This window comes from Copadichromis virginalis, linkage group LG9 (genome assembly GCF_057382275.1).
Source record: "Copadichromis virginalis isolate Kocher_CV1m ecotype Utaka linkage group LG9, C_Virginalis_male_GT1.1, whole genome shotgun sequence".
Taxonomy (NCBI): Eukaryota; Metazoa; Chordata; class Actinopteri; order Cichliformes; family Cichlidae; genus Copadichromis; species Copadichromis virginalis.
Window position 1 is genome coordinate 1,280,804 of NC_140626.1, and position 15,507 is coordinate 1,296,310.

At 46.5% G+C, this 15,507-nt stretch overlaps 1 protein-coding gene across 1 annotated transcript in view; it reads right to left on the minus strand.

The window, feature by feature from the left end:
- tgfbr1b (transforming growth factor, beta receptor 1 b) overlaps nucleotides 1–15,507 on the minus strand; it is a 32,438-nt gene that overhangs the window by 772 nt on the left and 16,159 nt on the right. The window contains exons 2-8 of the mRNA XM_085467409.1: nucleotides 12,162–12,407; nucleotides 10,683–10,946; nucleotides 5,665–5,895; nucleotides 3,512–3,679; nucleotides 2,261–2,417; nucleotides 1,819–1,943; nucleotides 1,601–1,731 (exon numbers count right to left, since the gene is read on the minus strand). Of these exons, the coding sequence (XP_085323535.1) occupies nucleotides 1,601–1,731; nucleotides 1,819–1,943; nucleotides 2,261–2,417; nucleotides 3,512–3,679; nucleotides 5,665–5,895; nucleotides 10,683–10,946; nucleotides 12,162–12,407 (1,322 nt within the window). The remainder of the gene's footprint in view (nucleotides 1–1,600; nucleotides 1,732–1,818; nucleotides 1,944–2,260; nucleotides 2,418–3,511; nucleotides 3,680–5,664; nucleotides 5,896–10,682; nucleotides 10,947–12,161; nucleotides 12,408–15,507) is intronic.

The window sequence follows — 15,507 nt, forward strand, 5'->3', positions numbered from 1 at the left end:
GCACACATAAGTGTGCAGTCTGCATACTTGCTGCAGGGCGCCATGTTCAAACCAATGATGCTTTTTGTTCTTCTATAGAGGTTGCACTTCACTGTCACCTTCATGTCCCAAAGGTATTCGTTCAAATCCGGCCTCCAAACACATGGAGCTGGCGGGGTTAGGTTACCCCAGCTTCCCTCTGGGATTAATAAAGTTCCCCTGACTCTGACACTGGTCGCCCACAGGTGTGAATAGCTGTGTCAGTGTTAGCCATGGCGACGTGTCGTACACAGCTGAAACTACTCTTCGTTTGCTCAACGCTACAGCTTTCTATGGCTGTCTGAGCCAGTCTCGCTCTGAAATGTCTTTTTCTTCCCTCAGTAAATCAGAAACTTCCCAGCAGACTCTTCTAATCTGTACGGCTTGCCTTTGCATGTACTCTGCTGGAAACACCACCTGATATGTTCACCTCGACACACACAGTCCCTCACCCATCCCACTCATCGGATTCAGCTGTTCCCAAGCTCAGGTACAGGAGAACAGAGCTGATATACAGATCAGTCCAGAACAATAAGAAGGAGAAAACATGGCAGAGCTCTAAGGTCAAAAGCACTGACGACCAAAAAGAACACAAAAGCCTGCGTGAAGGTTGTCAGTCATCCAGCTCGTCATAGTCGAGCTCGGAAAGAAAAGCATCGGGACTTGTTTCCTCGAAGACGTTTCATCCGAGAAGCTTCTTCAGTTCTAAGAGGAAGTGGTTTAAAAGACGAGTGAAAGAAGCACTGTGAGCGACCATCTTTGAACAGAGGCGGGGCTTACCACACCAACTGTCTGCCATCTATAATCCAGTTTTGAGATCCTTAACACCCACTCACATCCTGGGCCATCTGACCTCAGGAAATCACATGATAGGGTGGGGCCAGGTCTCACAGCTGATTGTGACCCACACCTGTTTTCACACCTTGTCTCATGTGATTAGGTAGAGGATCAATAGGGGGCCCACGGACCTCTTGGGGGGACACTCCCACAGGGCTTAAATCTGGGAACTGAAGAAGCTTAAAGAAGTCCAGACGAGCTCCTTAGACAACACCAAGGCTGGTCTCACGTTTGCCAAAAACAACCGGATGATCCCTCAGTATTTGGGAACATATTCTACCAAGATCTGAGAGGAAGTTGAACTCGTTGGAAGCTTTGCACACTATTACATGTTCAACAGCATTTCATAAAAAGATCATCATAGCAACCGTCAAACATGTGATGGTCAAGGCAGAGTCAATGATTCACAGCCTGGTTTCTGCACCTGACAGCGCCGTGAACCTTCTGTTGCAGGGTCAGGTAGCATAGCTTTGTTCTCTTATCAGTTCAAAACTGCTCTCACGTTACTTTAATTATCTTTGTGTTGAAATATTAAACATGTATCTTTGACAAACAAGCGAAACACAAGAACACTTTTTGACAGTACTGTAGTTGCACGAAGGTACTCTTGGTAACGTCATCGTCGTACTGGATGATGACAACATTCGCATCTATGTGGATGGTAACACTGGATGAACTGGGCCCACTGGTCTTGGTGTGGATAAGTGAGTGGGTGATAACTACCAGTGAGTGAGACTCGTCCTACCTCACAGCTCTGCCAGCGGTTGGGGATGTTGGGCCGAAGCTTCTGCTCACAAACCACCCTTCTCATCTCCTCCACTGATGGATCTGACTGGACCAGGTCGTAGTAGGGCAGCTGGTAGTCCTCGTGAATGCCTGACAGAAAAACAGCTTGTAAATACTGCAAAAACTAGCTCTAGTCAGTTCATTGCTGCCACCTAATGAACTTTATTTGACCCTCACCTCCCATGGAGCAGCGACTGGCAATCTCCCAGAAGACGAGGCCCATGGCGTAGATGTCAGCTCGTTTGAAAGACTCAAAATGCTTCATGTTTATGGAGTCGTCCAGAACCTCTGGAGCCATATACCTGAGGACGGATACGACGGGCTGGTGAGCAACGCTTGGTCCAAAAACACAACCAAATACAGTCCCCACTGAGACTGTGCACTGTTACCCACAGTGACTACCCACAGTGTTTACCCACAGTGCTTTGAGATGGCAGTAATGTACTAGAATGACACAAACAGCAGCTTCATGACACCAGTGCTGGAGATCAAGAAGAGATACTGGTTTTATAAAAACACACACGAATAGAAAAACTGAAAGGACTACCACTACTTTGCAACCATCATCTTCTTGCGTTACTAACGTTTTACAGGTGTAGAGTGAAAGGTCAAAGGTTACCTTTTGGTCCCGACTCTGTGGTTCGGAGCGATGTCGATGGTGTCGGTGGCGGAGTCGTGCCGCACAGCCAGACCCAGGTCAGCGATGCAGCATGTCCCGTTTTTCTTCACCAGGATGTTCTTGGACTTCAGGTCTCTGTGGGCAATAGCTGGCTTCCCTGCACACCCAGAGCTACAATCAGCACACAGCTAACCAAGACATACACCCACGCTTACATGAACTTACAATAAATACTCGTTCCATCGTTTCCTCCCTAACTTGATAATATTTTAGTGCATGTATTATATTTTGTGAAGCACATGTAACGCAGCTTCTGACAAATGTGAGTACTGGGCCTTTTATGAATATGCTATGAAGTGCTTTCAGTTCAAACCTATTGTTCTGCTGCAGCCAATCACATTTCAGCTTGTCCTCCTCATGTGACTGGTATCAAACGTGGGCTATAATTAAAATCCCTTTAGGCTCCTTACTCAGAGGCCTGCCCACAGTGGGCATCACTGCATATCCGATGCAGAATGCCGTCCTCTCAGTATCGCCCTGTTCCATAATTACAAAAACACAAACAACACTGAGATATGTTTAGTTACCCGGCCTGGGACCTGTAAGGACAGAGCTGCCCCCACTGTGCTCTGCAGAACTGTCTTGATATACTTCAGGGGACATGAGAGGAACAGAAACTTCCAATAGGACAGTGACCCAGTTTTCATTACACACAGCAGTGTACTACAGCAGCGAGCTGCGTCACATACACGTCTGTCGGGACAGTATTGGACAACAAAGGGACAGTGGCGCGGCTGCCCCTCTGTTGGTCTTCCTTGGTCTCTTGTGTTCTGGGGGCCTCTGGATGTCTGGAGTCTTGATCTCCTCCATACCTGCTTCATACCCTGGAGGACGGGGCTGTGCCTTTAGACAATAATTCTGATGCAAAAGAGCCAAACGGGACAGGCAAAAAAACAAAAACAAAGGGTGATTTCTGACCAATAAGCACTGGCTTTGTGTGCGACGGCTCAGACTGATGTCTATACTCCAGCATGCCTGCCTCTATCTGACAGACTCCATGTTTCCTCAGGCTGATTTAAACATGCCTCAGTCGCCTCATGTGAGCTACTGAACGAGGTTTTTGTCACGCCTCCTCTGAGCATGTCTCCAGGCTGCTGAGCAGCACAGCTGGCACACTCGCTCGTTTGTGTTTACTATTCAAACATTTAGACGCCGATTCACCTTGGATACATACAGGCGTGAGGTTCTCACCTTGCGTGCCAACGATCTCCATGTGAAGGTGGGCGAGGCCGCTGGCTGTTGACAGAGACAGTTTGATCATGCCCTCCACTGTGACCGTGTAGCGGTTCAGGTAGTCGAACAGCGATCCGTGCTCATGGTAGTCCGACACCAGCCACAGCTGAGTCCACGTTCCATTATCTACACGCCGGGCACAGAAACATGGATCGTTATCACACTCCTCTCAGTACTGACACAGCGGCTGAAGTTTCAGCCAGCAGCTGATTGAAGTGTGTGATACGCACCACACCCTAACCTTTGTGTCTCCGACTCAGGGATGAGGTGCAGGGTGGAAAGAAAATGATTCAAATCTGGGTTTACATCCATCAGACCTTCAGCTTTCTACATGCCAACATCTGCGTTCACTCTCAAGTTAGAGCTCACTGTAGAGTGGGCAGCTGTGGGCAGCTGTGGGCTGCACCGGCTGATGAGTGATAACGCTGGGGATCAGCATTGCTGACAACTAAAGACCAGTGCTACCTTTCCCCACTGATGGGGAACCAGTGTTACCATTATTATGAAATTCATAATCAATATTAAAGGTTCTTGCACACCAGTGAAAGCTGCCCGTCTGCATTCACTGGAATGAACGTGTGCAGAGAACGTTACACTAACTTCATCAAACCTGAAGACGTGCTCGTTAACGTCCTTAACTTCCACGACAGAGACGTGCAGGCACGTAGCAAGTTACTGAAACTGTGGGTCTGAGGGACAAATGAATAAACAATGAAAACAACGATGATAAAGGAAAGAAATCAACAGCAAGAAGATTCTAATTCAGCTGAATTATTTCAATTACAGTGTAAAATTAATTCACCAAGAAAAAGAACATCAGTGATTATTAACGTCTGGCTCAGCGTGTCCTTCCTGTAACCGCTCACCCCAGATGGCCCCGCCCCTCCCTGAGCCTGGAGGTTTCTTCCTGTTAAAGGTGAGTTTTTCCTCCCCACTGTCACCAAAGTGCTGCTCATAGCTGTGCTGTTTTCTTTGTATAGTTGTCGGGTCTTTACCTTACAATATAAAGACGTGACCAATTCAAACTAGCCTGACATTTAAGCTACGTTCACTCTGCAGGTCTTAATGCTCAAATGCGACTTTTTTGTCTGCTTGTTCACACTACAAATAAAATGTGACAGCAAACGCCAGACCAACAGTATGTTTGACTGATGGCCTTAATGTAAAGACTTCGGACTTTACGTTTCCCAATTTTGCTTATGGCCTAATAATGATCCTTATTGCTGTTTCAGAGGAGCGCTGCTTCAAAGCATAGCTGCAGATTTGTTCATAATGTCTTCCCAACAGTTTCACTGATATCTACACCGGATGTCCAGGAAGCGTTCACCATGTCTTCTCCGGCGCTGATAATTGGCGTCCGTCTTGTGTCAGTGACGTAAAAGACGGATTTAATGCGACATCATCAAACAGCAGTCGCTTTCTGAAACATCGGATATGTATCGGATTCAGGACCACATACGACAGTGACCCAGGTCAGATTTGTGCCGTTCACACTGTCATAGCATGATGGGATATGGGTCGCACAGGGTCAAAACAGTCGGATTGGATGTGCTTTCGCCTGCAGTGTGAACGTAGCCTTAAACTCTGTTATTGCACTGCCTGCCCGCTCAGCAGGGTGACGACCATAAGCCTTCCACAGCTGAGGGGTAACGGGTGCACTTCCTGACAAATGCCTCTTGCTCTGATATTCAATAATAATAACAATGTAGACTTTATTAGACTTGTAGGAAATGAATCTTCTGCATTTAAGCCACTCTGGGAGGCAGTGGGCAGCCACCAATCCAGCACCCGGGAGCAGCGTGCAGGCACGGTGCCTTGCTCAGGGGCACCAAAAGTACAAACACCAATTTTGGACCTGATTGTACTGTATATGCATACCACCTGCTTAAGGGATCACTTTGGTGTGTTTGATGTGGGATTTTATACACTTTCTAATATGTTTGTCTGGCTGTTACCTGGGCCAGGTCGAGCTGCTTAACTAAAGGTAAATGGACACATGAATGAATACATTTATGTGTGTGACAGACAGTGTGGTAAACTCTGCGTCCTCCTGACTGTGAACTATGACCCCGTGCTGTGTACCATTCACTCGCTGCCTGCTGGTTTCTCACCTTTGTTGTCAGCAGCAATGAAGCCCAGGATATTCTCATGTCTCAGCATCACAGTCTGGTAGATCTCAGCCTCACGGAACCAGGAGCGCTCCTCTCGGGAAGAGAAAATCTTGACAGCCACCTCCTCGCCGCGCCATTTGCCGCGCCACACCTCACCAAAACGCCCCTTCCCAATGCTTTCCTGGAGGATGATAGTTCTGGCAATTGTTCTTTGGACCAGCAGTGGGAGACCTGAAAGGAAGTGGACGGATATATGAGTGATGGTCCTGCCACGCACATCCAGAACTGAAGTCTGCGTCCCCATCTGGACATCCACCTCATGACTGTTGTCAGTAATCAGTGTTAGCATAGAGTTTGATCTGGTCAAATCCAGGTGACTTGATTAGGTGATTATGTTTTTGCTTTGCCCCTGATGACTCATAAATTTAAGAGCCTTAAATGAAGAGAGACTTCCTGATCCACAAATCCTCCTGCCGTGCTGGGACCACGCCCACCTCAACACCCCTGAGAACTTTAACGTTCCACTTGTTTTTCCTTTAATTTAACTTTATTCATTCATTTATCGTGGCTCAAGAGTTGGGAGTTTGTCTTGTAATTGGAAGGTTGCCGGTTCGAGCCCCAGCTCCGACAGTCTCGGTCGTTGTGTCCTTGGGCAAGACACTTCACCTACTGCCTACTGGTGGTGGTCAGAGGGCCCGGTGGCGCCAGTGTCCGGCAGCCTCGCCTCTGTCAGCTGTGGCTACAATGTAGCTTCATCACCAGTGTGTGAATGTGTGGATGACTGCATGTGTAAGGCGCTTTGGGGTCCTTAGGGACGAGTGAAGCGCTATACAAATACAGGCCATTTACCATTTATCGACTTGACTTCCAGCGCTGTCGGCTGCCCTTATAATAATACATTATACACACACACACACACTTCATTGTGTCGTATATGAATAAATAAAAACAACTGAAACAGGATTTTTGATCCTTCCTCAGCCGCTTTTATAATAATAATAATAATAATAATAATAATAAATTTTATTTATGAGCGCCTTTCAAGTCACCCAAGGACACTTTACAATAGGATAAAACACTTAGTAAAACAATGGCAGAATAAGAACAATAAAATAAAAGCACAAGATAAAATGAACAAACAGTGGATTCACAGTGAATATGCAGATTGAACAGATGAGTTTTGAGTTGGGATTTAAACTGGAGGAGAGAACCAATATTTCTTATTTCACAGACTTTCTCAAAACCATCAACTAAACAAACAGCCTGCTGTAGTTGATGGTTTCATCTGAATCAGCCGTCTAACTCCTGTGAATCACAACAGATGGAGGGTCCAGTGCACCCCGTCTGGGACCTACCCTGGACCCAGGCTCCACGGCAAGTCTTTACCCGTGCAAACCGATGTTGGACCACAGAGGTGCTCATAGGGGCACATGGCACCAGGACGCACTAGGTCACAGGTCAATAACAGATTTAGAAATTGTGTCATCAGATCTGTGGTTGGACACGTGTACCCAAACGTGCAGCGGGAGAGCCAACATCTCAGTCCATGATATCTTTATCTGCTTTAATCGCATTCTGAGGGAGGCTGAGGACGTTGAGTGGACCATGCTCCTCACCTCTGAGGCTGCTGCAAGGAGTTGCAGCTGCAACAAGGTGCAAGGTGAAGGGAGCCGTCTTACTGGGCTTGGTTAGCCTGTTGGGCCAGCCTTGGAGTGGTTTAGGTGGTATTCTGCACACACCATTTACAGTGGTGGTGGGATGCTGCTGACCTTAACACAATGAAAGGAACACTGAGGATCTGCCTTCTGTAATGGAAGCAGAGGCTGGGGAGCAGGGCCCCTGGGGTGGATGAGATTGGCCCTGGAGGTTAGGGATGTCCTGGCTGACACAGCTCTGCAATGCTGCGTGGCGATCTGGAGCAGAGCCCCCCAGGATGGGTTTGTGATCGCAGTCCTCAGCCTGCCTGGGAAAGTCTGTGGCACTCGAGGGTTCTAGGGTTCTGTTGGTAGAACACTGGACCAGCTCGTCATCCTCTCAGTGACATCAGAGGGTGAGTTTGCCGACCAGTCTGTGGGTGTTTTGTGGATGGATGGGTGGGATGTACTAGCTGTGCATGCTCTCTGATCACAGACAGGAAGCAGTGAAGAAGAGGTATGCACAAACAGTCCTGTGACAGAATGCTGCTCTAATCCAACTGTATGGACTTTTAATGGCAGCAGAGTTAAAGACTGAAAGTCATCAAACTACGATCCAAGAACAACTCTAAAAGTGTGAAAATCGTCTCACTGCTTTGGAAAACTGCTCACGAGACACAGGAAAAAAGTGCAGACTCACACAGAACATGCTCGGCAGCATGTTGGAGGTGCCGTCATCACTCATGGCTACCATGCAGGACAGCGTTGAACACACATTTTATAGGACGGGATCAGTGCATACAAAAACGTATCCAGTCGACCAGATCTCGTATCATTTAAAGCCGTTTTCTTCCTGTTTGAAACAGCGCGATGGCGCCGTGGTCACGGCCGTCACCTAACAGCTGTCTGGAGCCAGTCTGTGGGCGTGCACACCCACTGTGACACACTGCCTACCTGTAAGTCATCATTCTGGCCCTACGACAGCTGGACGAAGCGGGATTCATGCGTGCGTTTGCACGGGAATTTAGTTTTGGTGATTCCACCTATTACACCTTTATTGTGTGCATGAATGCAAAGCCTGTCAGGAATGATGCAGCGTGTGGATGTGTTGAAGCCAGAACAGGAACTTTCCCAGGGGACACATAAGGAACTGGGACTGCTGTGAAGGTTCCAGCATCGAGCTCCAGTCTGATAGTTTGAGGTTATGAATAAATAAGGAACATTTGAAACATTTTAGGACTAATCAACATTTCCCAAAGCAGTTGTGAACGAAGTGTGATGTTTTTCACCTCCTGATGCACAATGAAATAATTACAGTCACCTTTTGCATTCACTTCAAATGTCTGACATGCTTCCCTTTCCTGCAGCTGATCCGAGCATGCACGCACTTCCAACCTCCAACTCTTTCACTGCACCACGTGCAAAGACGAGTAACCGGGTCGTGCTGCACACATCACCAGCACCCTGACCGTGGTAAAAGCTTTAAAGGAAAGAAACCATGTCCACTTTGGCCCGACGGCCCTCATTTACTAACATCACTTCTTTCCTGTGCAAAAAACAAACACTTGCTGTCAGATTTATGAAACATGCTCATCAACCTATTTTGGTCAAAAACTGTGCATATGTTAGCAAGTAGAGCAGGGCGATATGGCCAAAAATATTTATCACGATATATATTTGAAAATTTGCGATAACGATATAACCGACGATATAATTGATGCGAGACAAAATACAACTCCACAACATTACTAGCGCAAAAAGACAACCTTCCATTTATTTTCACTTAAACAAGAAGCTGGTTTTTATGTACATTAAAGCTTTATAAAAATGTAACAGTGCAAATGCAAATTCCTTGCTGAAAGTTTAACCAAAAGGCATTTCCAGTAGAAATGGGCTGACATATCCTGAGCATAACCATGTATAATATCCACTGAAGTTAAAAAGAGGTGCTTTGCAACATTAAACTGCAGTGTGCAGTACGTATTTTTCGGACCATAAACTTCACGGGATTATAAGGCACATTAAGCGAAACAAAGCAGTCAGATAAATCAAACTTTATTAAACTCATTCTTCTTGCTTCCTCCACTTCTGTACCATTGTTTCATTAATGTTGAATTCTCTGACAGCTGCTCTATTCCCATGTTGTTGCAGTATATTAATGACTAACCTCGTATTGTGGATGGATTATCTCAGTTGTTCTCCTGACTGAAGTTTGGTCCGTTTACAGCATCCTGCCATGCGATTGCATTTGTCTCTAACTATCAGGCACGTTAACTTTTATAAGTGGAAAAGTGTTAGTGTTCGTCCTCCAGCTTCACTGTTTATGTCATGCTAACATAGCTGTGTCGCTAGCGATCACGTAGCACATCATTATATAGCAGCTAGCCCAACTTCAGTAACCCTACAAACGTCACTGCTGTTTAGTTTCCTGTCTTCATTTATGTTGGAAGTGATAGCAGAGCTGTACGTTTGAATTTATTCAGAAATCTCTCAGTCAGAACATGCTATATCATGCTTAGGTAACTAGCGAAACTAGCGAGCTAACTTCCGCTAGCTTCCTGCTAACTTCTAACTCCGTTAAATGTAATAACTTTTGTTTTCATGGATGCCTGGAAGTTAAACTTTATAGTTACACCTGGTAAAGCAGCAATGCTGATCGTTTTATTAAAGATGAATTTAGACAGTTTTTAACGCTCAGTGATGCTGCAGTGTTGTTTGACCTGAAGCATACGGAGTTTAGGACCCAGATTACTCCCAGATTTAAGAGCATCTTAGTCCGACAAATACGACAATAACAACGGCCGCTTGCATGTTCTGCAAAAAATGTGCTTTGTTGTGTATCTGACGGACAAACACCAAACCAGTTCCACATCACGGAAGTTGCACCATTTTTACAAACCAATTCTGGTTCATCTGTTTCACTCAACAATCGGCCATGTGCGTATGAAAACAAAGGCACTGCGCACGCGCGTTTTACTCCCATTCTATCGCGATATTTCATTTTCCTATCGTTGCCTAACATTATACCGGTATTACCGTGAACGGTATAATATGGCCCAGCCCTATTAGCAAGTCTGACTTTTTGAATTGGAGCAGGTAAACAAAGACAGGGCCACGTTCAGCACTGTGAAGCATCTCCTCTGCTGTCATCAAAAAGCCTGGAAGCATCTCTGAGCAGATGTTGTCCTGCCCCTGTTACATGTACGCTTCTAGCTGCTCAGTCCGAGACCTCTGTCACAGTTCTGTTTCAGTCAAGTGTCTGTTTGGCCCCTGGACTCTTCTATGAATCCATGCTGCTGTTTTACCTTTATATACCTTTGAAATGTCTAAATCCTCCTTCAGCTGATCACTGCACAAATCAGACCCTGAGATGTAGCGTTTTACCTGATCCAGAGCCTGAAGTGGTCATGTCATAGATTAGGTCCTTCAGTGTTGTTCCCACAGTGATGAAAGGGTGGTCCATGGAGGGGTCTTCCTCATTAGGCACCCGATGGTGGTGGTGGGCCCCGGCTCCCCCGGCGCCCAGGCCTCTGTGGCTGTGGCAAACGTAGAACGCCAAAACCAGCAGCAAGCAGAGCACACATACAGGGCCAGCAATGACAGCAGCGAGGGCCACCGGCCCCAGAGGAGAAGGGGTCGCTGTGGGGCCTGCAAGACACAAAGAGTGTTGGTCAGAATACCTGCTGACCCAAAGCCTGGACCTGCGCTGGCCTGACTGCAGCCTGGAAGCATAAAGGTTAATGTGACGACGAGCCTCAAGTCCTCGTTCTGTGGATCTCAGAGTGCACGACACAGGTTTACGTGGATTCAGGACCTCAGTCATGCAGTGCGGTAGAAACACATCCCCACTGGATCGGGCTTTTTGAACCTGGTGTGCAGCTACGTGTAGCTTAGGTTTGTGTACTCAATCAGCTGGTTACACCTTCTCTTCACCAGCAGCGCCCATACTGACGTCATCATGATGGTAAAAACCATCACAACCGTGCACTTCACAGCAGCTTCACCAGCAGATGTGACCCCGCGAACGCATCATTAATCCCCCCCATCTATCTAACGATCTACCTGGTGCACTGCGCCGAGCGTGTTCGTCTGCTACCAGACAACAGCGGCGTTTTAGACCAGCGAGGGAATGAGAGTCACTGCTGTTTGGATTTAGCGAGGAGGACGAACGAAATGTCATCATTAGAAAAACAGGAATTCTCACCTCTAACACAAAAGTACAAAAGTAGAAGTACTATGAAATACTATGTTCAGCCTCAGTTTGTTCAAGCTTAGCTGGGTAATGCACCTGAAACCCATCCGAGTCCACCTCGCACTACATCACTACAACACTTATTTTTGGGAAAGTCCAGACTTGAGCCAATGAAAGGCCAGTCGTGCTCTAAAGTCCTCCAATGAGGCTGATGTAAAACGATTCTGAAAAGACGAGTGGGCCTCACTCCCAGTTATCACAAACACACGAGTGCAGTTCTTGAAGCAGTTCTTTGGTTTAGGGCATAATTACTTTTTCACGTGATAGTTTTGCGTAGCTCGTTTCCACCTTAATAAATCAGCGTTTAATGAAAACTGCATTTTATATTTACTTGGGTTGTGTTTTTTTATTTATTTAAAAAAACATGCAAACAGTTTTTCTAAACTGCATGTCAGTGCAGTCACCCTCAGCTCCCTCTGCACCACAGCAGACCAGTACAGCACCAGTCCACTAAGTGCCCACTGCACTCATGAAAAAGACCCTCCTACTCTAACGCTCTCGCTCCACTTTGTTTTAACGACTGAGAAGCTTTTCCACCTGCAGTAGCGTAGTAGCTGTACTTTATAATTAAAGGAAGGCATGAAGAGGCAATATGGCTGGTGTCCTCTTACCAGTGGGGGTCACTGGCTCTTTGTTGCAGTAGTCTGTGGTACAGCACAGTGGGTAAATGCCACTGTCATCTTTGGTAGATGGGGCACAGATGAAGGGTCGGTCTCGTGGGATCAAGTCACGATTGTGCACACACTGGCGCTGCTCAATGGTCATCCGGCTGCCTGACTTTTGGATGGCTACAAAGCAGATACCGTCTGTCGTGCAGCTGGAGTTGGTGCTGCAGCGGTCACAGTAACACTGAAGGCCTGGAAGAGGAAAAAGGGGGGAGGATTAATTCACTTCAACTTTATTTATACAGCACAAAATCACAACAGCAGTCGCCTCAAGCTGCTTTATATTGTACAGTAGAGCCTACAATAAAACCATACAGAGAACAATCATATGACCCCCTATGAGCACTTTGGCGACAGTGGGAAGGAAAAACTCCCTTTAAACAGGAAGAAACGTGCGGCAGAACCAGGCTCACATCTATGGGCAGTTAACCTAAGCCCCCTATCTGCATGTGTTTGGACCACGAGACCAGAGAACGCACGCAGACGGAGAGAGAACACGCCACATATGGATCATTTATTCATCAAAGACACAAACGCACCACAATAGCCCGATAGTGTCATCACATGATATTATACAGGAGCTGCCAACTCAGCTCTCGAGTGGGCAGTCACAATGAAGCAGTTCATTTCCATCTGTAGCTTCAGGCTGCGCTTCATCGTTTGGCCACCAGATGTCACCAAAGACAACTGTGTCGATAAGCTGTGAGTAATGAAGCTTTTTGAGCTTCAGAAAGCTTCACTGGGCCGTGACTAAGAAGCAGTCATTAAATGAGTATCTCATTCAGCTCTTTTACACTCAGCTTTATGTTGCACTACTCATCAGAGCTAACCAATATTAATATCAGTGCTGGAACATATGCACGGCTGAGGATGGTCATTTGCTGGTATTATGGCCCAAGTGGGTCTCAGTAGGCTGACAAATGCTGATAGCACAACACCTGCAACGAGTAACTCGTGACACATGATCAGGAAAACCTGAAGCAGCAATGCCATCAATGGTGACGAATGCTGACACTGCATAATTCACTCTGAAACTCCCATATTGGCCAATTTGTGATGGAGAACTTCCTCCACGTCTACAGAAGTGACGATATGTCAGTGTGGGCACTTCTACAGAAACCAACATTTCTAAGGAATGGGAGTTATGGGAACCAGCAGTGATCTGACGCAGAGACCTAAACTCTTCTGGGATGTGACACACACACGCACGCGCGCGCGCACACACGCACACACACACACACACACACACACACACACACACACACGCACACGCACGCACGCACACACACACACACACACACACACGCACGCACACACACACGCACACACACACACACAGTGTGAGCTGGTGTTTAAATGGTGTTTAAAACCAAAACAACAACAAAAGAAATGTTTGGGTGCATCTGGGACTGTTGTCCTAGTGGGAAGAATCAGGAAGGAAGGAGGGAATATTTGGAAAGAAAACACCAAGCAGAGCTGTGTGACACGCATTGATCGCTCCTGGTGAAGAAGGCAGCTGTCACTGACTGTACAATAATCATTTGTAGTTTCTGTGAAGTCGTTTGTGTCTGTGTGCGACGTACCACACTACGTAAGCATGTAAAATGAAACCAGCATTCCTGTCTGCGGCTCAGGAGCCAGGTGAAGGTGAAGCCTGAGTTGGTCCTGATGTGTTTAGTGTGGAAATGTTTGATGGACAGCGCTTCATTCTAGGAGCAGGTGCTTAACTGAGCGAGGCGTGCTGTGTAAGATCGTGTAGAAAAACCTGTTCATGAGTGGCTGTCAGTGTTATGGCACGTGTCTGTGGTGTGTGTGTGGAAAAGACTTCTGTCTGTGGGAGCTGCTGGTGAAGATGCTGCTCGACTCCTCTGATCAGCTTAAATGACCTGCCTCAGTGGGTCCACAGGGAACTACAATGGACCAAGGAATCCACACCTTGCTTGCCATGATAATCTCCCACACTCGTTTCCCCCTGAAAGCAGCCACTGATTAAAACCTGCTGTTTGGACCGTACAGATTTGTTATTCTGCCATGTTGCTAGGCTACGGAGTGCTCTGTGAGTGTGTCGACAAGGAAAGTTCGAACGTTTATGTCGTCCTCAGTCTTGCACTTAATTAACCCTTCATTCAGTGAGCTGTCAGTTACAGTAAACCAACAGCAGAGATCATTAAAACTGGAGGGGTGTGTGTGTGTGTGTGTGTGTGTGTGTGTGTGTGTGTGTGTGTGTGTGTGTGTGTGTCATTCATACTGTAACACACCACGATACGGAAAACGAATAAAGTCATACAAGAAGTGATTACTGAGGTATTTTTAGTCACTGGTCTCATTCATTCATTGATGGTGTAGTTGTTCCACACACCACTGCTTTTGTTTTATTTGTGGTGAAAACAAACTTTAAACCTGCTACAGAGATTTCTTTATGTCCTCTCATGTAAATCCTCACAATTCCAGACTATGACTGTTTCTTTTATTGCCTCACTGCATCTCAAACAAAGCTGTGATTTTTGACCTGATATGAACCCGCTCATACAAACAGACCAATAGGAATGTGGCCTCCCAACAACACAAACAACACAAAGCACAGAGGTTCACTTTAATCTGCGTCTGCAAGCCACGCTTTCTGTTTCCACTCTGGTTTTTAAGCAGAAGTCTCCGAGTATGTGGCGCAGCAACATTTCCGTTGTTTTGTCTAGACGTGTGAGACACACCTGAGTAACAGAGTGTGTGTCTGCAGGGACAGACGAGCTGTGTGAGTCACTCTGCTGTCAGCTGGCTTTTATTTACAGCCACATCTCTGCTCTCGTCTGTGTGTGTGTGTGTGTGTGTGTGTGTGTGTGTGTGTGTGTGTGTGGTAAATCCAACTACACTGAAGTTAAAGTCTTTAAAAACAGCAGTAATAAGCACAAAGTATCAGCGCCAGCACCTCCATGAAAATAATAAGTGTGTGCATGTCCAGCTGTTTGCGTTTTCCACAGAAACCATCTCACTTTGGATTCTTGGGAACATTTGTCACCAAAGCCCGTTTACAGTTTTCCATGTTCTCCTTCTTTCCCAAACCCCGCTGGGAGGTCCTTTCAGCAGGGACATTACCATCCATCTGATTTCTTCAGCTAATAGCTGTGCACAGCTGCACCAAATATTAAAGTGAATACATTAATATAGCATAACAGACGGTTCAAGTGGTAACCTGAGGAAAACCTGAAACAACCTGCAGTAGGGCTGTTCGATATAACCATATATATCAGCTGACGATGTAAAAACATCTACCGTTTCATTTTACACTGTCGTTTGT